The sequence below is a fragment of the Astatotilapia calliptera genome, chromosome 4 (genome assembly GCF_900246225.1).
Source record: "Astatotilapia calliptera chromosome 4, fAstCal1.2, whole genome shotgun sequence".
Lineage (NCBI taxonomy): Eukaryota > Metazoa > Chordata > Actinopteri > Cichliformes > Cichlidae > Astatotilapia > Astatotilapia calliptera.
In genome coordinates this window covers 10,422,228-10,448,133 of record NC_039305.1, presented here as the reverse complement: position 1 = coordinate 10,448,133, position 25,906 = coordinate 10,422,228, and the positions used below count along the sequence as shown (strand labels likewise).

Below are 25,906 nucleotides of genomic sequence, written 5' to 3'. Positions count from 1 at the left end.
ATTACATATATCCAATCCTATTGATTATTAAATATTTAACTGAAGAGCTGGTGGAAATGTGTCATTTAAAAAAATAATTCAGTGTGCGTTATTGTTGCAATTATCGAAACACTCAAGCCAACAAACCAGCCTTACTGAATGTGCATGCGATTGTAAAATGACATTTTAATAGTGTTTTGACAATCAGTAAAAATCGAGCCGCTTGTATTTGTAGCTTTTATTTTATTTTTTTTCTGGCATGTAAAGTACAAATAATTAAACAATTCCATGAAAAAGTCTTCAAGCGTCTTCAGCTGAAATCCCAGTAATAAATATCCTAGTCTAAACTGAAAGGTTTTTTTTTTTCTTTGTTAAATTTTGACATTGTTCATTTGGTCATGTTTGGAAGTATGAGATTTTGTATATTTTTTTCCGCAGACCATTGGTGTCAACGGAAATGTTTTGATCATTTTCACTTTTGATTTGTTCTACCATTCCAGGAAAAATGTAAGAAAAACATCACTAAGTTACTGCGTCCCCTCTTCTAAATAAATAGACACAAAATACAGTTGGTTGAGAAACAGAAGGACCACTCACCCCTTCAGTACCTAAAGACTCCCAAGGAAACCTTCCTGTAGCTTTTCTGAGCTCTGCACTATTTTGTTGGAGCTCCTGGTTAGGTTTCCAATTGTGTAATGAGGCTCAAGAAGCACAAATTGATATTGAAATCGATACAGGTGATCTCAGTATACAATGCAGCTATGTAAACTGAACCCCTGATATCCCATTTTGTAAATCAAACCATCAACATGAACAAGAAAGCTTCTTGTGAGCATATCAAATCAAATCCCTCCCTTCCTGGCTAGCTGAAGGACCCTCAGATGGGCCAAAGCCTGGCTACAGGGGCTGCGCCGTGTCTCAGGGGTTCACCGAGTGGTTGAAAAAACAAGACTGTGATAAGATTAAATAATTAAAAGATTTTCATTTAACAAGACAAACAGAACACAGGCAGTAAAGGCATAACATCTAGCACAAAGCATGTATGTTTATACACTTCAATTAGTTAAATATAGCAGTGCATTCTTTGACTATGGAGAACGTTTCCAAATCGTACTTCTAAAGCTGTTTTTCTATTTGTCCCCCTTTTAAGAAACGAAATGGTGTAACCACAATTTTGGCAAACTTAAAATCTTTTAAACTTGCAAATATAATGAAATAAACCATAAATATACACAAAACATACTTTATACGAGGCAATAATAATAATCATAATAAATAGTTTTTAAGTTAACAATAAGTTAAAACTACAAGCTTAAAGTCGCCCAAATAATACAAGTTTGTTGGCGCTATTTTGAATTTTTTCTGTTTAAATTATTTTATGTTGCAACAAAAGCTACCACAGACTTTACAAACACAATTGAACACAGATTGATTGAAAGAAAAAAATCTAACTAAGTCTAAAATCTGCATACACTGTAAACTGCAACTAATTAAATAATGGAAGAAAAATAACAAACTTTACCCAATCAATGCAACCAAACATAATCTTTGACCCATGTGTGTTCTCTATGGAAACATCAACAACACAAATACACTAATTTAACATGTGAGTCTTGATATGTAAATGAAATCAATAAATTACAGGAAAAATGATATTTGAAATTGACATGGGCTAAAACTGATGATATATTAGACAGTATTCCTTTCAAGGTCATTGAGAATTGCTCTATTAAGACAGCCAAATGATGCAGTTTGAGCTAGCATGGTCAGAGCACAAATTAGGGGCTGAGGAAGTGATTATGGCAATTTTGAGATCAGAGCTCTCATTGCTTGTTTGATTTCTTAACGAGTCTGTTCGTTTTTGCTCCTTTCACGATTCCGCAAACCATTTCAGTGTGACATTTAATTTCTTTTTTAAAAAATATATATCATTTGTTCTCAGTCAATATAAAAACAAAGCACATTGCACTTACTGTTCCATAGGAAAGTTTTTTTGTCTTTTTAAATGATTATTGTTGTTGCTCAAGCAGTGTAGTACTGTTTCCTGCCATTGTCCTTGGCTCTTTGCTGTACATCAGATGTAGGTGTTCGTATAGACTGTGTATGAAAGGTCGTTTTGGACTGTGGGTTTGGTTTCTTGGGTTGACTGTTCTACATCGGACATGGCTGGGTAAACAACTCCAGCTGCAGCTCAACGTGGCCTGTTATCTCGGTTGTTCCTAACGTCTATCACTGGTCTCACCAAGTGCTCAGTCCTACTGTGCTATCTCTTTCAAATTGCATGACCAAAAATAGCTAGATTAGTCCCTTTATGTGGTCAGCTCTGGACACGCCACGAACAATCATTCAGAGTATTTCAGGGGATGAAACAGCATGAGTCAGATTGAAAGATGCCTGTGTAAGTATTTGAAGTGGTGCAACGGTTTTGAAGGATAAATTAGTCACAAGACAAAGCGGATGATTTAAATGTCGGGGGAAATATTATAGGAGGATGCGTTTTTCTTTCGTCGAGAGACTGATTCATCGCATTTATTTTTGATATGCCTCTTATCATTCGGTGTCTGCATGAAAGATGTGCAAATGGGATTGCTTGCATCTGTCACTTTTGGTTTAGTGATTTAAAGATTTATAAATGTAAACTGATATGCGCAACTTAAACATTCAAAAAGTAATGATAACTGAAATTGTAGAGGGTCCTTATTCAATAAATAACATCGATTTGTACAGCAATTACTTAGGGAATATTATAGTTGGTCTTAATTGAACCTTCTTGTACTGACTTGCAAAGCAGTTCTTTGGCAAAACTCAAATCTATCTAATCATAAAGACTCATGCTCAATCTCAGTTGTGAATCTGCGTCACTGTTTCAATCTGCATTTTACTTTTTTATTTAATTTTGCAAGCAGCTTATAGAATTTGCCAGCTGGGCGATGAGCTGGGCTCATTGGAGCTTTATCTGGGATTCTCAAGTCAAAGAACTTCATTTCACTGCACCATCATTGAAGCAACACTGTACACAACTTCAGGACAAGAGATGTGTGTGTATGTGTGTCTAAGCAGTCAAAAGTATAGATATGTCTGTCTGGCTATACCCCCAACTGTTTACCTGTAACTTTATTTTTTTCTCCATTAAATTTGTTCTTGTTAGGTTCGGTTTCAATCATCTTGATATGGTTAGACAGTTAAGTTTGTATGAGATACATTGTTCCTTCGCCCCCTCCCCAAATCCCCACCCATACACCGCATGCTTGTTCCCCCTTGCTCTGCAAAGATCAGAGGGTTTAAAATAAAGCCATGCGATGTCCCAATTTTTCCAAGCTTAAGAATCTGTAAAAATTCAGCACAAGGTCTTGTTCCTTTGTATGTATAAAAATAGATTTATCTCTAATGTAATCCTTTCAAAGAGATCGTCCTCTTTGGCTAACACAGCGTCATTTAGAAAAGCAAAAAGCAAAAATGTCTTGAATATAGTTGACCTTATTTAATCTATTAATGTGTGCAGTTGTCTTGATATTGAAAGACATTAGCTCTCCCCCATGGTAAATCATCAGTCTGGGCTCTAACAGACATTTCAACTAGACAGGTTGGCCTTAATGTTTCATCACGGGTGCCATAAATAATCTTCATGCAGTTGGGTTGGGGATATTTTAGAAATGCTATTTTAGTGGTTGTGCCAAACAGATCTGAAGCAAATAAATAAATACTTTTCTGTTGTAAACAGAAGTATAATTATGACACTTTCTTTTCTGCAAGGTTGATTTTGTGCAGTCATCTCTTGATAGGGCAGGAGTTCAAAGTTTCTGCGAAGCTTTTGTGAGAATCAAAGGGTTTTAAAGTAAAACTGAGGAGCGTTTAGCAAAGTTGGAGGAGCTGTTAATATTTCTCCTCACTGGATCAGTGATAATCTTTACATTGCTGGATATCATCACTCGCAGACATGACTCTAAGTCAACTTTAAGTGCTCAGTCTTTAGGAACTGCAGTTTACTTAATCTGCTCTATTCATATTTTTACCCATATATTCTACTGAAATGTAAAACTTTGACCTCATTTGTTCAGGGAGCTTCTATCTATGCACTCAAGAATAATACCGGTGCTCTTGAGTTTTTGCTCATCTGTGTTGTTTCACAGCAGACCTGCTTTGGCCGTTGTTGAGTTCACAATTTTTCAGTAGTAACCCTTTTTTTTTTCAAAAGCATTTAAAATCGAAACAAATTGTCTTTGTCTTCTCTTGACCTTTTGACAAAGGATCTCATGCCGGATGATGGCTGACAGAGCAAAATACAATCATCTGAAAATGATGCAAAAGCAAAACAACACCGGTATTTCCCTTCGACGTGGCTGTGTTATGGTGAAACACTTTTCATCTCGCGCTCTTCTCTCTCATGGCCACCGGAGACTTACTAATGAACACTGTCACCATGGGAGCCCTGCCACTCTGCTCTAAGTTCACAGACAGTCTGCTTGTATTAGATCCATCTTAAGGACCGATTAGAAAAAATACAGCTTTACTGGACTAAATATGTGTAATCTTCTAGTTACTGAACTGTGTTTCTGTGATACATAAGTGTACTATTGTGTTGTTTGTTGTGAGACTGTGAGGGAAAGTGATTCTGATGGCCTTCGAACTACTCTTTTCTGTGACCAGTATTCATTAGTTAACCTAAATCATATTGGGTCTGAGCTGAACAAGCCCAGATAGGGTAGAGAAACTGCCTTTACGCTAGGCACCACCTAATGCAGGTCAGGAAACAGTAGTCAAAGTTTCTAGAAAATGCTTACATACTCGGCTATTATAACCACCTTAAATATTGAATATATAGTTATATTTTAATAGACGTATATAAGAGAACACTGTTTTTTAATTTCATTTTCTTTGATCTAAAAAAACTTGCTGATTCAAAATGCCCAAGTGTAAAAAAAGTGACTACATTCTCTCCAGCGAGATAATGGGAGAGATGGTGGGGTAAGAGTTTGGGTAAATTGCACATATTTCGTTCGCTTAAATTGTTTGATCGTTTTGTTCATCAGTTGTCGCTATTTGCCTGAATTCAATCAAAGCACTCAGTACACATTCTCCGTCACATTCGTTAGACTGTCTCCTAAATAGATCGCTCTTGCCCCTACCCAACAAACCAGCTACGTACCCCTTCTAATTCAATCCAGGCAAATACAGGGAAGGACTAGCATGTTGTGTAAAGAGAAAAGAAAAACTCCACTAGTGTGTGTTTACTTGAAACTCTGACTTGTGTATGCTTGCATATGGATATGTTTGTGTCGTGTGTGTGTGTGCATGTGTGCATGTATCTGCGTGTCTGTGTCTGTGATTCCGTTTTTATGAATTTATGTGAGAGAGACTCAGTCCAGGCCCATGTAGAGTGATGGCACAGGGAGCTGCTCTCCCTGCAGGTCGAAGGAGCTGGCGGCAACAGCCTCTCTCTCTCTCTCAGGCCTTGTGCTGCTTACTGGTCTTGAAGGAAACCTGCAGCACGCGGTCACCCAGGCGATAGCCGTTAAGGCTAGCAATAGCCATGGCAGCTTCATCGTAGTTGGTCATGGTGACAAAGCCAAAGCCCTTACATTTGTTGGTGGTGAAGTCACGGATGACCTTGACATTGGTGACTGCACCGAAAGGCCCGAAGAGCTGCCACAGGACACTTTCGTCCGCCTCAGGGGACAGGTTGTACACAAAGATGCACCAGCCGGCTCCAGTTGGACCGGTAAGGTTGACGCCGGCCAAACTGGTCATGCTGTCAATGGTGATGGGTGAGAATCTGGGGAAGAGAGTGGGAGAACTACCATGGGTGTCATTCTGAAGTTCCACACAGCATTCAGTGCTCTATACTGTCTCTAATGAGCGTGTATCTTTGAGAAATGTTAACGCTTGTAGTCAGGCATGGAGTCAGGGGACCCCATCTCCTTCCCCTCTCCTGCACAGTTTTGTAGGTAAATATGTGTGGGCACCACAGTGGCTCCAAACTACCTGCTTTCATACAAAATGACACTGTGAGCCCTGAGACAAGACACCCACACAATCTGCATATTTTCTCATTTTCTCTGCTGACCAAAGCCTCTGGAAGAATTAAACACATGAATCACGATGTTCAACGGAAATCACAGTATTGAACAAAACACAGAAACCTAGAGAGGGATGAAAAGCAAATTGGAATCAAATCATACAAAAACTGGAGCAAACAGAGGAGACGCAAACGGAATCTGGTATGTCCATGCTGGTGAAAAAAAGGGGACATTAAAGCAACTGAAACTGACAATGTTAGTTCATAAATAAATACATAGAAATTATTTCTATTAATCAAAACAAAAGAACAAAAGGTTAAACAAAGCCATGCCAGAATACCCTGCTGTCGGAATGCTGCATCATTGCCTAATGCAATTACAGATAGTCTTTTGTTGGCTCAGCTGCTTCTGTAGCATGGTTAAATGGGTTGTGGGCATTAAGAATTATGGCTAGTATCTGATTTTGAGATGAAGTCAGCAGGTGGTATTCCGGGCACTTTGTTTGAGGTTTTATTTTGGCATGGATGCTTTTGAAAGTACACCTTTGGCATTTACCTCTTGACTCCGTAGCTGGCGTTTAGTAAATTGTCGAGTCTGCAACGCAAGAGGGAGAATGAAGGGGATGCAGAAGTTAGTTATGAGATCTACAAAGAAGGGGGGGCTTTCATGTTAACATGTTGCTCCTTCACCAGCTGGCCTCCAGAGGGCATCCTTCACTGCAGCGTAGTCCCAAACCATCCAACCACAAACTGATGATGTGTCAAATTGGCCTGCTGGTTTTTATTTAAGCTCCAGAGTAATATGTTATTTTACATCTACTTATTCAAATTAAGTATTCATACTGAGCAAGTGAGCATTCCAAATCTGGGGGTGTCTACAGTTTGTGAAGTCCCTTAAAAATATTTCATGCTGGAAGCCTTGGAAAACGTTTTATTCATAATTATCCACATAGATGTGGATAACATCTATCATTATGATGCCTAAATGCCTATTAAGTATAGGCGACATTCATTTAACTTTGCTTTTTTTGTTGTATTTGGGAAAAATCTGGTTTCTTACATTGGTTTTGAGCTGTTATTTGGATCGGGTCCCTTTCCCAGTGAAGGGATCACACTGCAGTGTAAAAGAAAGTCAGAGAAAGAAATTGAGAAGGAGGGACACCATATTGCCATTTCCTTCTTTACTAGAACGTAAAAAAAATAGCTTAATATGTATTATAGTGACAGACAATCTGTTATTTATTCTTTAATCATTCTCTGTATTGTTAAACTAGATCACATTTACTAATTTGTGAATGTGCCACTTCAAAAATATTCAGATGCATTTACTCTTAGCCATTCTCTGATGTAGTTTAGAAAAACTTGCTGACTTGGCTACTGACACAGTAATGATATTCCATGTCTTACTAAAACAATGCAACGCTGACACACTTGCAATATTACGAGTTGGATTTGCTATTATTGAGTTTGCTTAAGCTCAACGACAGAGCAGGATAACCTGTGACTTGACCTTGAAATTATATTTATTTACAGACTATCTGTTGGTTAGTAAGGGACTCATACATCGGGTGGTATGAGGTTGGTAAAGGTTCAGTACCTGAAACGCTGAGTCTGGTGGTGGAGGGGTCCCGTGTAGCGACGAGCAGCAGTCTGGTACAGCTGAGTGAGTAAGGCCTGGCCTGTCTTCTGGCTGGGGTTGTTGGCGAACTTGACAGTGATGGGCTCGGCAGCACCCAAAGGCTTCTGTCCGTTCAGTCCTTTGATGGCCTCCTCTGCTTCATTTCTCTTGTCAAACCGGATGAAGCCCACTCCTCGTGATATGCCTGCTCCGAATAGCAAAGCAGGACAGTGTTACTACCTTGGCATCAGTATTGCTTCCTGCAAGCGTGACTGGTCTGACACAGGCTGTATTGATATATAGTTTATCCCAAAAAACTGACTGACAGTACCTGTAACTTGGTCCACTAAGATCCGTGAGGTGATGATCCGACCATATTGGGAGAACAGCTGTTCCATGTCCTTCTGGCTCATTGTTTTAGGGAGTCCACTAACATAAAGGTTGGCATCGCGAATGGAAGCCGAACTAGGCCGGGCATACGATACCTATAACACACAATATAACATAATCACTGTGTTTTGTTTGTTTTTTGTTTGGAACAATTTATAGCAGAAAAAAGAAGAACCGTCACTTTGACTGGAGGCACATGTTAGCTAAAACTAGACTGAGTTTCCAAAAAAATTGTTGCGATTTTGCCTTGTTTAACATTTACAGACCCAGTTGTCTGTTTGGTGTCTGTGGACTTAATCAGAGTTATAATGAGAGCATTGCAGACATGCTATAATGGCCGTAACCGTTACCCACACCGAGTGTCAGCTTTGTTTTGTACTTAAAAAAAAAATCAGCCTTAGTTGATATATTTTCCTGAAATCACCAGTGACTTAATTAGTGCATGGTCATTTTCTAATACATCTGTGTTTATATCCCTTATGGTTTTCTGTTGGTCTACTTTCAGAACATTTTGAGTTAGTGGTGCAGAGCGGGATCTAATTGGCTGTAAAAGCAATAGACACGTTCTCATTTTTGTGTTTATAGGAACACGTGAGCACTTCTGTGACAGATAGTCCAGTCCAGTGCATTGTTAAAAGTGGTGTGTTTGTGTGTGATGGAGAGACAGAGTGAGTGTTGTCTGAGATAGGCTGAGCTGCCCTCCCTGTCCTGCCTCCTTCCTTTGTCTCTATTCTCCAGGGAAGAACAGCTCTACAGGCAAACAGCAAACAATGTGATTGCATCACAAGAATTGCAAGATTCCCAATAACATATAAACATGGTTTTCACACACACCCGCGTGCTATTTGTCTGCATGTATATGGTGTAATGAATGCAAATGTATTTAGAAGTAGTTGCACTATTCTTTGGTTTGTTCTGACACAAAGAAAACAGTGATAACAAGTACTACACATATATTGTAGATATCTTTAGTGTGAATACAGGTGTTCTGATTTTATCCATCACTGCTAAGCACTAGTGTCTATTGTGCACACAGATGGACTGTATGAGCAGGAGGGTTGTGTGTTGGAGTGATTAGGGTGTTCTGGACGAGTCAGGGGGGAGTCACTGTGTTCGGGGAACAGAGGCTGCCCTATAATTAACCCTCTCGCTGTCGCTCCCACAGTACAGATGGTGCCTGAAGCCCATATGGCCTCTAATCCTGTCATTGGGATTCTGCTCTTTGAGCTACCCCCTACCCTTCTACTGCTGCCCCCACCCTAACACCTTCACCCCTTTCTATTGAAGCTTCCTCCAAAATCAGGAAGATGAAACCGGTCTATGGCCGCATGAATTAATGAATTTTGAGATTTAAGAATAAATTACAAAGCAGTTAATTACAGACAAAGTTATCTATGTACAGATACATTAAATATGAATGATCTTATATGATTAACATTGCAGTGTAATAATTATCATGACAGTCTCATTACTTCTGCTCTAGAGTGAAAGTAAATTCACAAGGTTATGTGCACTTTTAATATAATATAAAATATGATTTGTCTGTCTGTTTATCCAAAAAGTAAGCATATACAGTCTGTGACTTCAAGCGAATTGTTTGATCAGCCATAAGCCATTTTGAAGGACAGCTGTTTTAGGATCACCTGCTCTGCTCTTTCAAAAATTCGTTTTTTCAATCCTGCAGTTCATTTCAATCTTTGATCTTCTTTTATTGTGTTCAGGGGACGGAGAGAATCAGTTTTTATGCCCCATCATCTGATTTTGGGACAAAGGAGCCCCCCTAATTAGCCTAGATTGGAGGCAGATGGGCTAACCTGGACTGACCCTCATGCACCACAGTCAGGCTTCCTAATTACATTTCCATCACAATAACCTTTGCATGCTGTCCGCCCCTTGCTTTCTGACCTCCACTTTCTCCTCCTCTTTCAGCCTTTCTCTCACTTCCTTTGTTCTAGCCTTCTGCCCCCTCATCCCCATTTTCTTCCCCTCCCTCTGTCACGTCTGTCACTGCCTCTTTCAGCAACCCCCTTGACAAAATCTACACTTCCTCTCTCTGTCTAGCATGCTGTGAAGAATAAAAAAAAAAACAGAGAGCAAAATTGGTTCAGTTCTGCTTACCTTGATTGTTTTAGTCTGCAATTTGAGACCATTGAGTGTGTTAATAGCCTTGTCTGCATCATTTGGGTCGACATAGTTTACAAAGCCATATCCCAAACTCTGTCCTGGAGACAAAGAGAGAGATATAGATGACGTTTGGGATTCTCCAAAACAACAAACAAAAATCACATTTTTTGGCATGTACAATGTGTTGCACCTGTTATCTTGTCTCTGACTAGCTTGCAGGACTCAATTTCTCCAATGCTACCAAACAAACTTTTGAATTCTTCCTGGGTCATGTTCTGAGGCAGATAGTTGACGATCAGGTTGGTTTTGCTGTCATCTGTGGAGCCGTTTGTGCTGATGACTGGGCCGTTAGGCAGACTGGTTCCGCTTGGACCGTTGGACACCTGGGTTTCCATGGTGCTGATTATCTGCTGAGGAAGAGGGTGGAGTTAGATTCATAATTCACAAAGAGACATGGTGGTGATCGGCGCTGATATAAATATAATATTTATCACACCATTTTGCAAATGCAAATATAACCACGCACACAGACTGTCCACTTTGTCACTGTCAGCAGGAAAGGTCAGGAATCAGCAATGCTAAAATGGAGACGGATACCAGCTATGATTTATTATACCCCACCCACCCCCACTGCACCCCATATTTCCTCCTCTCTCGCTCTCTGCCTCTGGTCCTGCAGATGTCACAGTCCCTTTTCCCTTTCTCCTCCCCTCCCCCCACTCTTTTCCAGGGTCAAACACCATTACATCATTACACAGGGATGGATAATAGTGATGGTAGAAGTGTGTGTGTGTGTGTGTGTGTGTGTGTGTGTGTGTGTGTGTGTGTGTGTGTGTGTGTGTGTGTGTGTGTGTGTGTGTGTGTGTGAGGTTGGCAAGAGACTGGGGGAGTTAGGAGTGGCAGAGGTTGAGATTATGGACAAAGGGAAGAAAGCGGCACTGTTAAATGGATTTGGTGCTACAATAAAAGGAGAATACCACGGTTTGGTTAAAAGATAAATCGGGATTACATGTTTGCTCTTCTGCCTTTGTGTTTCCTAGTGGTCAGCTGACAGTGGAGTAAGGGTATGGGTTAGTGTACAGTACTATGCTCATGTCTGCTCTGTTGCTCTGGTGTGCACCATCTTGCTTAACGTCAGCCACGTGGGATTTCAAGGAACATCTGTTTGGTCGCAAACAAAACTTCCTGAATTATTTTCCACCCACTCACTCACAAGCAACACCTACTGCTTGGTGTTTAGAGGAACATATCTAGCGTAAGCCTTCATAGGAAACAGGAACTCTGTTCACATTAAACTACACTGAACTGATGGAGATCGCTCAGCTGTATGAGATTACTGTGGTAGTCTCACATACCATGCTTTAAAAATAACCACCTAAATGTGTAAGTCTATGATTCTCACATTTACTTGTTTTTTTTAAGGTCTAAAGTCATTTATTTGGATTTGATTCCCTTCACTTGTCAAAATAAATGAGCGTTCATGTTTTTGAATCGTGACGCTAAACGATCACCTTTATAGCACGGCCCTGCTGTGCCTTTGCACTATATTTTTGAGTACAAAAATTTCTGCTTTTATGTAGCTCAGTAACTCCATAAATTGTCTGAATAAATAACGCTTGCGTGGTGGTGGAGGCCAAAATGTAAATTTTGATGTCAGATTGCTGGATTGAGCTGCTGCAGAACTGGGTGGGTGTTATGCAAGTCAAATGGGCTAAATGAATCTTCTCTTGGATGCTTACAGTGTACTCAGAAGCAACAAAGGGACTTAATTAATAAATCCTCAAAGTTATTTTGAAATTTGCATGCTTGATGGAGAGTTTATTGTAGGTGTCCTTGAAGCACTAAACAGTATAACAGGAACACATATTTCTCTTTAGCTCTTTGAAGCATGTACTTTTAATGGACAATTGATGTTATTTAAAAAAAAATTTATTGGAAAAACCTGGATGGTTAGCAGACAGAATTGACTTGTAACCTCATGTCATCTCTTCTAAAACAAAAATCATATCATTGTTTCTGTGTTAAGACTCATTTTACTGAAAAGGACTCATCTCTTCCTTTGTGTGTTTAATGTATTTGTCATTTCATGTGCTCTCCTTCTTTTTCTAGTCCCCCTAAATAGGTCTGTCTAATGAAACCTGCTTTTTCCCTTGCTTCTATGACCGTCTGTCTTGCTTCGAGCCTCACCTTGACTCACGTTGCCCAGGTAACAGCCCCTCAAAGACTGCATTGTTTCAAATGGCTGAAAAAGCTTTCTTACCGTAGGCTGAGTGTGTGTCTGTTCTCATTAAGAGCGCACAGGTTAGACATTTGTCTGCCTTTTATTCTGTGTATTGTATGGCTTTGTAGGAAATATAAGTCAGATTGACAATGACAAGGGGCGAAGCAGCACAGTGACAGAGTTAAAGCAGCCTAAAAATAAAATACTTCAAACACACATCTACGCACAAACAGCAGATGACATAAAATAGCAATCTGTCAAGCAAAGGTTTTGATGTCCAGCTGTAATGCCAAGTGAATATCACTTGCGTGCCCCTCTAAATGATAATGATGAGATGCACGTCTTGACAAAATAAGGTGGAGTCAAGCGGTTATGTTATTCATCGTAATAATAACCTAGTACATTGTTGTGTGATGTGATGCATCTGACTAACAGAAACACAAACAGCTGAACGTGTCCCAAATATGACAGAAGCATTTCGAGGGAGGGGGAAAAAAACAAAAAACATATTAGAGCAAATTTGACTCGCCAACGAAAATAACCCTCAGCATGGCAGAGCACACATTCCCAGTGAACAGTGTGAAGTTATATAATTCACAGAGCCACCGAGGAAAGGGCTGGGCTCAGAGATTGGCTGACACAAGCAGCAACTGAGATTAAGATTTTCATATAGAAACTGAGAGCAACAGCATGCTTGGAGGTTATTTGAAACAAATAGAATTTTTTTTAAGCTGTCATATTTCATTTTATACACCACCAACAATAAGCAAATACTCTGGATTGCAGTAACCCAATTACTGTGTAATATAGAGAAATTACTGGGATGGGTGCACAACAGCATGAATAATCGCGATATGCTGTAAGTATACACATACTCCAGCTAGTGGCTCCAGAGATTTTTAAGTATTGGTGACAAATACAAAGATCTCTCCAGGGCTAGTTAGATTTCCTAATTGTGTAAACCCTTTGCTGCCTTTCATTACCCATTTTTCTGAATCACTGTCTAAAAAGAATGAAAACAAGCCAAATAAAGACAATTTTTAAAAAATATTTTGCTGTGGTAGCTCTGTGTGTTCCCCCACCTCGACTGCTTTCGTCTATTCTGGGGTTCTGCGAGATCTCCCTTAATATTTAATGTACTGCATCAGCATCGCCTACACATGGTCCCAGACTTGCACGCAAACAAGAGTCCTGCCTCCACTGCCAAACACATGAACCCAGACTCGCACGCAAACGAGAGCCCTGCCTCCACTGCCAAGCACACATTCCACCTACACGGTACACTATTAAATTACAAAACACAGAAGCATTACAAGACTAAATGTAAACGCAGTCTGTGTTCTCTGTCTTCTGATGCATATAAACAGCTTCCCCAATTCATTTCTGCTCCAAATGCACTAAAGGACTCCGGGCTATAATGTACGGAAGAATAACACTTTCCCAGTTTAGCTCATAACATGGGATTTACCACATTAGAGGTTACAGTTTGGATGTAACATCTAGCGTTTTGACACAAAGGTCACGCAAGGGAATTATAAGCTCAGTGTATAGGTAGATTCACTTGCCCTGCCTGTGTTATGTGTATCTTTAAATCACTCAGAATGCACAGTAAATGTATTTAGATAGACACGGAATTAGAATCACAACAAAGATTTATTCTTTTAAGACATAACCTGTACCTATTTCACATTTTAATGCGTTATGTAAAGATTTTTTCTTTTTGATTTTTTCTTTTTTCTGGAAGGCATGAATCAAAAGTAAATGCAAGGCTAAAGTGTAAATGAGCCTTCTAAATAACACAGATTACAGGATTATCCCAAACAAAGGGCATTAGCCACACTCTCTGCAGCTTAAGGGATCATGGTGGCAGCTGTAACACAACAGGACGACAGGAGTCACAGCTCCTGTCAGCCATGCGCTCAGACTCCATCCTATTCTTTACTCCACAGACTACAAATGAAAGATTTCTAACAGATTTCAGCTCTCGGAGGAGCGCCTGTGCACCGCTTTGATAAAATCACAGCAGACAAAGGCGAAGGAGAGAAATCTTGCAAGTCCTCGTAGCATGCGGGTCGCTATCCAGCGTGCTGAAAAAGGGAGTGGCTTTCGGACGGTCTCATTTTGAGGCCGGCGATGACCGTGAATCAACCGAAGACCACCGAATCGTCATTATTATTAACACTAATGGTTTTAATTCGAAGTACGAGCAAAAACAATAAAAATAAAAATAGGACAACAATCTCGATTTGTCTTTTTCTCTTATTTCTCCCTGTTTTAAAAAGCCAAGACTTGTGAGCTCTGCAGGCATTCATGAACCGGAGCGTCTATTTGCTGAATAAACGTATTGAAACGACCAAACAAAAGAGCCACCCGTTCCTCCTCTTCTCTCTCGCAGAGGCTATGGCAGCGCTATGAATATTAATGTAAACAGTGGCGCTTTGTGTGGTGGCCAGGGGGCTGCAGGACTCTCCGGGAACAATGATTGTTACAGTCACCAGCTCCGAGTTAAAAAACGCCACGATAGGTCAAATATAATAAAAGTATTTATTAGCGCTTTAAAATGGGTTACTTTTTCTCTTTTAGAACGGGGCTCTTTTAATTATTTGTTTAATAACTGCCTTTGACATAAAGCATTCTTGAATTCACTATATATTTATATATAATTAATTTACAATGATATATATTTAAAAAAAATGAACTGTCACATAAAATATAGAATTATTTAACTCTTTATGAAATTATCACTGTCGTTGTGTTAGGATTTTGCAAACAAGTAAATTCTATAGTCTCAGAGGAAGATATGTTTTCTAACTCGGCCTGCTGGGTTTATTTGTTGTTAACTATATAAAGTGGTGGGCAACAGGAGGCATTTAACCGCTTATTTGAATGGGATTTTACGTCTCGACCTAGGACCCAGCATAGTTGTAAATAAATGACATTAAGCCTACGCTTATAAACGTTTAAACGTTTTATGTCTGACGTCAGGCTTAAAGATTCACGTTTAAATCTGTGCGACTTAAGATCAAACAGCTGGTTTTAATGTGATGTCCTCGACTGTCCTTGTCCTTGAATTGTGTAAGTGCCTTGGAAAGGTTATCTGACTCAACGCTTTTATTTGCTTGGCACTGCGGTACAGGCATGGGAGACTGCGGACCATGTGGAGGGGAGCCACTGTCGGTGTGACACTGTCTAGGCCTGCAAAAGGACAATAGGTAACGTACAGAGCGAAGAGAAACCACAAGTGCAATTGGAAACGAGACAAAAAGTGGACAACAAATCAGACCGATCCTGTGCACCTCCGTGTTGCACACTTTTTCCGAGCAATATTTCAAATTCCTTGAAATGATCTTACAGGTTATATTTTTTTCGAGGACTATCTGCCTCTCGTCCTGTTTCCTCTGAGTGTTAAATAATTTATTTTGGTTACTATTATTAGCCATAGACTGAGCAGCCTGAACAGTTTATTATGTTTAAATATATCAAGCTCTAATTAATAATTACGCAATCCCCAAAAAACTAAATTAACGGTCATTTTTATTTTTCACTCTAATAAATACTTACTGCTCTCCTGCGCGCAATATTAAGCTTTTTATCTTTAGCCTTTGCGCTTATTCTCTGTTTCTTGGTTATTCATTTGCTTCAATAATTTTATGCAAACGTGTCTGGTCTTAATTCGCCTGTTTGGATAAACTGCATTCAAGCAGAGCATTTGAAGAGGAAAAGCTGAATAGGTCGTTTGAGGCTTCAAGGCCCTTGTTGGGTGCTCAGGTCCAGCAGAGACACGCCCAATCCGACCGTCGGCACACAGCAAAGCTAATTTATCAGCGCTCGTCGGATGAAAGGAGACGAGCGCACTGCGAGCAAGCATGGCCATCTTGTAGCCTACGTGAGCGCTGTGAAACTCGGAGAAATGCGCTTAAAATGGAGATGTCCGTGTGCGGCCTTTACTGTCGCGGCCTCTGAGATTTCCAGCCCATTTACTCGGTTACATCGCAACGAGAACCCGGAGGAATTTGGACTTTGTCTGATTCAATGCTAACCAATGGGTGCGTAATCTCTCTCCTCCCCCTCCCTCTCACGGAGTGACTCGACCCTTTTTCCCTCCCTTTGCCTCGCTGGATGGGCCCTCAGCCTCCGAGGCATCATGTTTTGTCTCAGAAAGCCGTCTCCAGCATCCTTGTTCTGCACCAGGCAGAGAAAGCCCGTCCTCCCCCCGCGCTGAACCGCCTCATGGCATTTCTCCCTCTCCATCACTCCGACCCTGCAGGATTCCTACATCTTGACTGCTTATTACGAAAGAACTATAACCAGAGCTGCGACATTTAGGCACTTGTAGTAGCTATGATGCTAAAACGTAAAACGTGTGCTACAGAAAATGGCAGGGGAAAAAAAGAAAAAGAGAATTCTTTCAACGCGGAGGATGACTGCAGGCTGGAGCGCAGCCGGCATGGCGCATCACTCAGTATGAGATTACTAACTGCCTGTATGGATTGTTAATCTTATCGTAATAATAAGGCGTCGCATATTGGACTTAAACTTTTGACTCTAATCCCAACACTCCTGCATGTCTTGGCACAACCACAGATCTGGGTTTTAATCTCCACAAAAAAAAGCATGAGTAAAAAAAACGATGTTACATGGATCTGTCTACGACTAGCTGCATCACATGTGTACACAAAGGGACTGAGATAGAATGTAAGCTACAGCATCTCCCTCACAAATATAAAAGAAATAGAGGCATACGTACAGTAACCATTCTTGACGTACAATGAAAGAAATCTAGGTCCTCCTTTGCACTGGTCTTGAATCTGAAGGCTGAGTCTCTTATATGCTCTTCGGCCTTTATGTTATTTGGCCCTTATGTTCTGTCAGGAGTGAAACTTAAAAGAAAAAAAAAGAAAAAAAGGAAAAAAATACAATCTTCGCCAAGGGATCTCAGCCCTCTGAGATTGTATGTGTCCTCTATAGGATGAAATGAGGAGAAAGGGCTTTTCTACTGGATGATGATGAGGGAGAGCGTTCTCTCCGAGTGGCGTGGGTGATGGTTCAGAAAAAAAGAGAAGCAGTGATCCTCAGCAGGGTGTGTCCAGGGGAGGGTGTTCTGGTTCTGCTGTTTTTTTGTGTGTAATTCCTTGCTCCTCTCGCAGTCTCCTTCTGTGCCTCTGCTGCAATGTTCTTCTTTTATGCGTCCTCCTGGCTGGCAGAGCGCGCTGCTGATTGGCTATTTGTGCAGGGAGGGTACTACATGGCAGCCATTGCAATGCGCTCGTCTCCCATTATCCCCTTCAGGAGAGATCACCGAGAGTCCTCCCCCTCTTCCATCCCTGCCCTTCCATCTCTCCACTCCCTCCTTCTCGCTGCCCTTCCTTTCTTCCTGCCCCCCTCTTCACACACACACACACGCAGAGCAGTGTGAATAGGGCTCCACCTGCACTTTCAGAACAGATGGGTGCAGAAGAAGACAGTGGACTTGTCTCTCTCATTCCCCACACTTTGCACTCACTTCGGCCTCAGCACAGCCCCTTCCTTTCTCTCTTAGTCTTCATTTAGGCCTGCCTGACACCATAGCAAACAACTACGCTCCATAGGCCTTTGTCTTTCCAAATAAAAGCAATGTAGAGTGAAGATCAACAGACTTTCTCAGTCCACATTCATAGTTGTGAAGCAAAAAGGAAGACTAGAGAGCTATGCCACAATTTGGCGTGAATTGCAGATACACACAAAGCCTAAGATCCATACGATGGCTGATGATTTCTGGACATCTCATATGCAAGGCAGATGGTTAGCTATAGAGTCAGGTGCAGACGTGGGAATAACAAATTAGATAGCCCTCAAATTAATTCAGGTCTTTTCATTTAAAAATTGAGAAAGGTACAGTTGTAATTCACATCAAGCTGTGCCAAATAGTCTTTTTTTTTCTTTGCTTTATGATCAGAAATGTGGCCGGTAGTGATTTTTGTCTTGCTTTACGATTCCAATATCCCCATCCTTAGTAGTTATCAGCCCTCTCTGCCCACCTCCTGCTGCTCACTCCTATGTCCCTTGCTGTGTGGTGAGTGCTCACTGAGACATGCTGTTTGGGCTCATCTATAATGCATCCCCTGCCCCGGGACATCATGTGTGACAAATGACCTATTTCTGTGCAGACCCCCATAGGGCCTTGACCTGAGGGGGTGGGTGGAGTATGCGTGCGAGTATGCATAAATCAGTGTATGTTTGTTTATTTGTGCATGAGGCTATGGTTTTTGTTGATGTGAGGAATTGAGATGATGAATGAAGGTTGGTGCTGTGCGTGGAATTAATGCCTCCTGAGTCTTTTTTAACTGCGGATGAGTAGTAAAAGTGTGCCGATTGGTTCATCTCCTCTCCTTTGCTCTCCCTAAGTGACACTGAGGAACCTTCAGGTATCTGTGGTGTTACCATCTGTGGGTGGATGTTGGCTTACTTTCATAATAAAATACAGGGCAGGAATCAGAAAGAACTCATTTAATTTTACTTTGTGTCTCTTACTGTTCTTCACACCTTACAGTCCCGATCACTCTTGTAGACCCCCCTCTTCCTTTCTGTCATTGTCCCACAGCTCTCTTCCAGTTAGATTCTGAACATGGGCTCTGTCTGATATTTTACATAATTGCCTTACATAAGTAGCAAGCTTGGCTCAGAGCTTGGATGATATTAGCGGAGATGAATATTGCATGAGGAAAGCACTCGTTAAGCGTTAATAAGAGGATAGAGATGGAGCCCCACTGTCAGTCTGTCTTAACCCCGCCCCCACCATTCTGACAAGCAGTGACTCAACTCAGCCTGGATGCGTTGGAGCCTTTGAGTCAGTTTGTTAAAGAGGGAGTGTGCATGTGTGTGCAATAGCACACACATACACGTACGCTTCTACTGGCGTACATGGACGTCTGAGGTGAGACGACGAGATTCGGTCATTAGGTGCTTGTGTTTTTTCCACCTTTGTTTGCTGAATAAAAGCGGCTCTTGTAACACAAAGGCGCCCAGGACTGTCAACTGACTGCAGGCCCACTTACAGTTCACACTTAATGTGAATAAATGGGCTTAATTGTGGCCCCTCATTAGAGCCCTGGTTAGTAGCACGGCAGCTGAATCCTCCTCTGTGAATAAGAGGGCATTTAAAGCTCCTATTGTGTATTACTGAATCAAAGGATCAAGCATTGGTTTTGCTTAAAAACCTTTTTGTTATTCCACTGATTATTTTCTTATTGTTGAGGGTTCTCCACTAGTGATGATTAGGAGTCTTGTTGGGGTGGTCCTTTTCTCTTTGTATATTGTGGAATGCACCTTGATGCCAAAGAGCTGAATAAAATTAATACACTGATTTTGAAGACCGTCAGCATTCATAGGAAGCTGCTAACTCTTCAAATAGCCTAGAAAGTACAACAGGAGCAAAAATTGATGCATCTTTTATGATACATTTTTATATATACAGTAGATCTGCCAATACAGTGATAAATATGTCATATATTAGACATCTGGGTGGTGAATATAGGTTTGTTGAAGAATTGAGGTCTAAATTCGTTAGGTTGGATTTTCTGTTCTTCATCTTTTTTATTCTCACAGTATTACGTCAAAAACCAGTGCCTGTTGCCATTGCCCTGTGGTAAGGTAGTGGCCTTGTGTGTGTGTGTGTGTGTGTGTGTGTGTGTGTGTGTGTGTGTGTGTGTGTGTGTGTGTGTGAGAGAGAGAGAGAGAGAGAGAGAGACAGAGAGAGAGAGAGAGAGGAGACAGGCGGAGTGAGAGAGTCACACTATGACAGCGTATCAGGGGGATGGGTAGGCTGATTCAGCCTCAGGTCTGGTTAATTCGGTGGTCTCTCCACCAGGCCTGACTCTTGGCAGTCCAGGGTTCTGTGGCAGCAGCAATGAAGCAGTTCTTGCTTTCAGGAAAGGTTCCAAAAATAAATTAGCCTCTTTTTGAAAGGACATTTGTTGATAATGGCAACTGGCCTAATTCAACCCTTTATGTATTATTTGGCAATTTTCTTGCAGTCTCCCTCATGGGTTCACTCTTGCACTTTTTCTCTGTCTCTCTCCTCTCTTTCTCTCTATATCCCTCTCTCCCTCTGTCTGTCTGGATGTGTTGTCTCTGGGCTATTATTAGAGTAGACAGGCTGGTGGGAGGAAGTCTCTGAAGTAGACGCTCTTGTCATTTTTTTTATTTATGTATTAAATTCTGCTTTCCATGTGCCTTTTTAATTCTCGGTGTACAGTATCTGTCTTTTGTTTGTATTAAGTGTAGGTGATGCGTTTAACCTCTTTAGACAATGTAACTGTTCCACATTTTTATCATTTGATTAAAGGAAACATCGCACATATGCTTGTCCCTGTGATTATCTGCTAATCATAACGTTATTGCTGCTACTGATGTGAATTCGTGTGGGTTTGAGGAAGGACTAACCTCCTTTAGTGAGACCATGTATTACTCAAAACCTTTTTAAATATAAAGGCATGCTTATGAATCTTTCATTTTGTCCTGTCTGAGGTGGTATCTGGGGAGAGACCTTAAATACACAAAGCTCTTAGACATTCTCTTTGTTTCTTTTCTCGCCTCAGTTCCTGCTGCTCCATTTCTATCTGACATGGAGGAAAAATCATACATGTGGCACAACAGCAACAGAGGAGGTGTGAGCGTGCCCGTTCTGTTGAGCTGAGGTGTTTTTAGCTTTATTTACTCTGCAAATGCCTCGACTTACAATGAACGGTAAATACTGTAAACAGCTATCCTCCCTCATCCTGGAATCTACTTATTGTGCTTTCATGTACACTTTGTTGTGGTGTTTACTCGATAGAGGGAAAGTCAATTATTAGATAGATAACATAGGCTTTCCAAATTGGATATTATAATGTTTCCTAGAAAAGCTTGTGTAGCCAGTGCACTCTATTTCTTCCCCCTATACTGTCTTCTTTTCCTCCTCTCCTCTTTCAATCTCTGGCTTTTACTCCCTGTAGTCCAGCTTTCTCCCCCTCACAGTCCGTCCCCTTTTCAGTAATAGGAGACTTGAAATCAATAGCACATTAGTCTGGCCGGAAACTCTTATGAAATTAAATATAAATGACTGAGATTGCAGCTCTACCTGCTGCTGACAGAGATGCATGATGGCTCTTGGGGATTTTTTTTTCTTTTCGTTCCTCTCTCCAGTAAACAGTCAGGCCATTTTGTGCTGTTCCTACAGCTTACCGGATCACTGGAATACCTAGTGTTTTTCTTGGCGATTAGTGTGCAGCACTGTAGACTTTGATTGGCTTTGTTTAGGGTTGGACATTTTGTCCTCTGTGTTGAACAATGACCAATCTGATAGCATAATCTGATAGAGCAAATGGCATCGTGGACGTCACAAAGCCGCGACAGCTCAGGAGGCATGAAGAATCAGCCGGCCACACCCATCCTCCAACTACAGCAGCAGCGCCATTTGAATATGAATGAGCACTCTGGTTATTAACAGATTGCATCTTACTTTTTGCTCTCCAGTATTTTCTCCAAATACAATGTGTGCTTTTCCTTTCATTAAGCTTTCAGGTTTGCTGCTCTGTACTTTTATTCTGGAACTTTTTACATGTAAATTTTGTTGCTTGGTCGTCTTCCATTTTCATTAACTGCTTCAGCGTGTAAAGTGCAACAATTTCTTTTAACATTCTGTTTGGCTTAAAAGCATAATTTGCAAGGTGGCTGGAGAGTGCTGGCTGGTGGGAGGAAAGTAATATGAGACAAAAAGCCACTGCATGCGCTTCTGGGAATTGGTGGAGGCTTGGACAACAGTAAGCTAATACACATAGATGATATAGAAGTAGATGTATTTGCGAGCTATATTTCACCCCATCAGAGATGAAACGGTTTGTGACAGATGGACTGATATTGTTCTCCTGTATGGCCCATAAGTGTAGCCCCTCCTGCTTTCCCTCCCTGACAGATGTAGGGGGAGGACCACAGTACACTCTTCTTTCTTTCAATTGATTTTGGTGCTTGAACCCTTAGGGAGTAGAGGATGGTGGTGGGATGGGTATATGGAGATGTTTTAGCCATTTCCTGCAGCACAGAAACTATAAAAAAGACCAAAGCAAAGGCTTTAAACCACTCAAACATACAGGCATATATCTGCATGTATTCAAATATGGCTGCACTCTCATAGCAGTGTGCACTCTGTGCACCGCTCTGACTAGAGCTTGGATGGATATTTCCATAAATCTTGGTTAGTGAGTGACAGGCTCACATGCATTCATGCATGTAATGTAGGCAGAGGAGAAAATGTGGCTGCTCATATTTACAGGGTGGTGTTCAAGAAATATACACCTGATTCGCTAGATTATATTAGCGCATAACTATGGAATAATGTTTGTGTTGTTAGCAAAATTGCTATTATTTCTTTTTATTATGCCCTCTGGATAAGTTGACTGCCAGGAAATTCTGGATTGTGTGTTTTTTGGGGTAGTAATTAAGCTGATATCATGTGATTCAGCAATGATTACCCCCTGCACCAACGCCGACTGTAGGATCAACATTAGGAGACTTAACAGCTGTCTGAGAGCAGATGTGTCCTGTTGCTGCACCCATTCTGTGTCCCTGGAGGGGAGAGGTCAAGACAGGGGTGGAGGTTGAAGCAGAGATCGTCTCCCGAGGATGCTCCATGTTGATGCTTTAAAAGAAACTTTAAAAAAAAAAGAGAGAGCAGCTGCCTGACCATTGTATAGCACACCAGTATAAGATGGAGATTAGCATTATTGATGACAATTTTCATCTGGTGTAATTCCTCCACCCTGCGTTAAGAGCAGCTGCTGAGCAAGCAAGGTCTCTAATGACATATATAAAATTCACATAAATATATATATATATATATATATATATATATATATATATATATATATATATATATATATATATATATATATATATATATATATATATATATATATATATATGTGTGTGTGTGTGTGTGTATGTATATAAACATTATATATAACCATTGAAGGTGTCATGAAAGGTTATTTGGTGGGTTTTTGTTAGCTTTTCTCTGGAAGGTTTTAGTTATTTTGCCAGTTTCTATTGGTTCTAGTGATGCTCTGGAAGCAGACGCCAGTTAAAAAAGAAGTGCATAATGATTTTAATAGGACTCCCTGGTGGGGCTGGATATAGAGGGGACGTGCCCTGGCCATGGGCGCGTGGCAGCAGAGCAGGTGGATGACGGGCAGCTGAGTTCTGGCTCTAAGGGGAGGGGAGGAGGGGCTCCATTTTGGAGGACTCTTGGGGTTGAGAGAGACCCTGAAAAAAAGGCAACCCCATCTGGAACTGAGGTGGGGGCTCTGGTGTGAAAGAGATCTAGTGGGTGGTGTCTGACACTCTCTCTTTTGTTCTTTGGTAACACAACAGTGATGGTGGTGGTGGTGGTGGTGGTGGTGGTGGTGGTGGTGGTGGTGGGGGCTCTCACTGCCGTGGGGGCTGGGCACACAAACAATAGTGCCGATCTAAGGATTGAAAGCCTTCGATGAACAGAAAGGCAAGGAAGCAGGCAGGGAAGGTGTGGACTGAAGGATAAAGCAGGAATGGGTTCAGCCTACTTATAGGAGGTGGGTTTTCAACCAGGCAAGGACGTTGCAATGTCACATAAAGACACGGTACAAATACTAAGTGAGCTCATATTGAAATGCTTGTTGCAGACATTTAGAAATATACTTACTGTAGCTCTTCAGGTTATGCCTGAGACGTGCTGAATACACACATGAATGCAGGGCAGATAATAGAATTTTTATTAATAAAGGAATCAATTATAGAGAGCCCCATCGTCCAATAAATTAGAATTTGTTGGATCTTGGGGCAGAGGAGAATGAAAGATGAGTGTTGGCATTGTGGTGGAAGCGTGCCTGCATAGAGGGAGAGATGGCGAGTATGAGCTTCATTTATTTTCATTAGCAGTGTCTATGGGTCAGAGTCATGCCTGCTGCGAGCTCTAATGCAGCTCTTGAGTGCTACATGCATACATAAACATATATCCTAGAGACATCTGTCTTTGCTCAGCTACAGCCACGCTTCTGTCATGCGAGGTTAATTTTTCCTTGGTTCATTCCTTCTCTTCCCATTTTTCACATCTCTGCTCTACAGTTCTTGCCATTCATCAGCCATCTCGCAGAGGACAGCCGAGTACCTGCAGCAGCTCTCCAGGGTGCTGAATTGGAGAACTGTGGGGTAGAAGGAGTGAGAGTTGGGTGGCGGGGTTGGGCTGCAGCACTAAGCATGGCTATATAATTTCCTCATAGTAGGCGTGGGGTATGGAATGGTGATTGCAGGCAGGCAGACAGGAGGGAGATGTAGACCTGCCATTATCATAAACTGAAAAGTCCTCCATTAGAGGGGAGAGTCAGGGCCAATGTCATTCCTTATGTGTTCAAATACGACAGAGAAAAGAGCTGGTCAAACGGTAAGCTTAAAACATCGTTAGTATCTCCCTTATAGGTGTTTGCCTTTGAAATATATAAGTATTTTTGTGCTCACCAGTATGACTTTCCAACACGGCCAGTAAACAAAGCTGTAGTCCTTTTCTGTCTCCTTGCAGAGGTCAAATTTACAGATTGAATCTTAAAAAACACCAACCAGGCAAGGCTTCCCCTTTCTGCAGTCACGGTGAACAGCCCCATCTGCTGGTTTACTGCAGGTGTAACACGCTGTGTTGTCTTGAGTGGTCAGAGCAAGCTGAGTTGGCATGCTGCTTTGTGCTTTATGACGCATGAACTGTGTGGCCGCCCCTGACAACAGCAATGAACAAAACAAGTGAAAACAGTGAGTCCTTTTCCACCTAGTTATTAATGACGGTCAAAGTCATGTTATCAGAAAACCTTCTTTGTGAAAGTAACAGGACTTGAAATGTTTTTGGTCCACTTCCTAAATTTTAAACAGAAATGAAACCTAAACCGATGTGGATATGCGGCATGAACAGGTCGCTCTAAACCGGTCAGGTGAGATTTCTGCGTTAGCAGATGGTAGACATGATAGCCTCTTTGTGCAAAGTGGTCAAACTGACGCGGAAGGATAGTGAGGCCGGACGTAAAGTGATTTTTTCACAGCATTGTACAATTTTAAAGGCGCAGATCAGATTTTGTAATGTTAAAAGTTCTTACGTGTTTAAAAAGGGTTATTGGTTATGTATACTGAAAACGTAGTGTTGTAACTCTGTTTATTTTGATCGAAAAACCAATAAGGAAAGACGATCGCGTTTTATTTTGAAATAATACCGGATGTAGTATAGGTATGCTTTACAGCACGGCCGCGGTTCAGCTCCCGACCGCTAGGAGGAACAAGTAGGGATCCCTGCCCGGTCCCAGCGTGGAGAAGGAAGCGGTCTGAGAGTCCGCATCCCTGCACAAGCGGGACAGAGCGAAACCTCGAGAGGAGCAGACCACTTTCAGTTTTTATTCGAAGACTTTTCCTTACATGGGGACGAGAAATGTCATCGACTCCGAGCGAAAGGAGGGCTTTTGCTCATAAAATCAACCGGTGAGACAGTGACAGAAGTTATTGTTTAACGGCTACTACACTGCCGCTTGCTTTG

General features: G+C 41.3%; 2 protein-coding genes across 18 annotated transcripts in view; one reads left to right on the top strand and one right to left on the bottom strand.

The window, feature by feature from the left end:
* Positions 1-1,227: 1,227 nt before the first annotated feature.
* elavl3 (ELAV like neuron-specific RNA binding protein 3) lies at positions 1,228-17,619 on the bottom strand. 14 transcript variants are annotated; one of them, XM_026164574.1, is made up of 8 exons: positions 17,096-17,619; positions 10,318-10,537; positions 10,122-10,225; positions 7,945-8,098; positions 7,593-7,821; positions 7,056-7,109; positions 6,552-6,590; positions 1,228-5,773 (listed from the first exon to the last, which is right to left on the bottom strand). In XM_026164574.1, the coding sequence occupies exons 1-8, from the start codon at positions 17,102-17,104 to the stop codon at positions 5,425-5,427; spliced, it is 1,158 nt and encodes a 385-aa protein (XP_026020359.1). In that variant the 5' UTR covers positions 17,105-17,619; the 3' UTR covers positions 1,228-5,424. The 14 variants fall into 14 exon arrangements, with proteins under 14 accessions (XP_026020359.1, XP_026020363.1, XP_026020360.1 ...); XM_026164578.1 differs by having other exon boundaries at positions 1,228-5,752; XM_026164575.1 differs by having other exon boundaries at positions 10,318-10,534; positions 17,096-17,618.
* Positions 17,620-25,218: 7,599 nt separating this feature from the next.
* dock6 (dedicator of cytokinesis 6) overlaps positions 25,219-25,906 on the top strand; it is a 31,554-nt gene continuing 30,866 nt past the window's right edge. For 2 of the 4 annotated variants that reach the window (XM_026164567.1, XM_026164565.1), the window contains exon 1: positions 25,381-25,851. In XM_026164567.1, the coding sequence (XP_026020352.1) occupies positions 25,802-25,851 (50 nt within the window). In that variant the 5' untranslated portion in view covers positions 25,381-25,801. Of the gene's footprint in view, positions 25,852-25,906 lie in introns of all 4 variants that reach the window. The other 2 variants (XM_026164566.1, XM_026164564.1) reach the window with 2 other exon arrangements.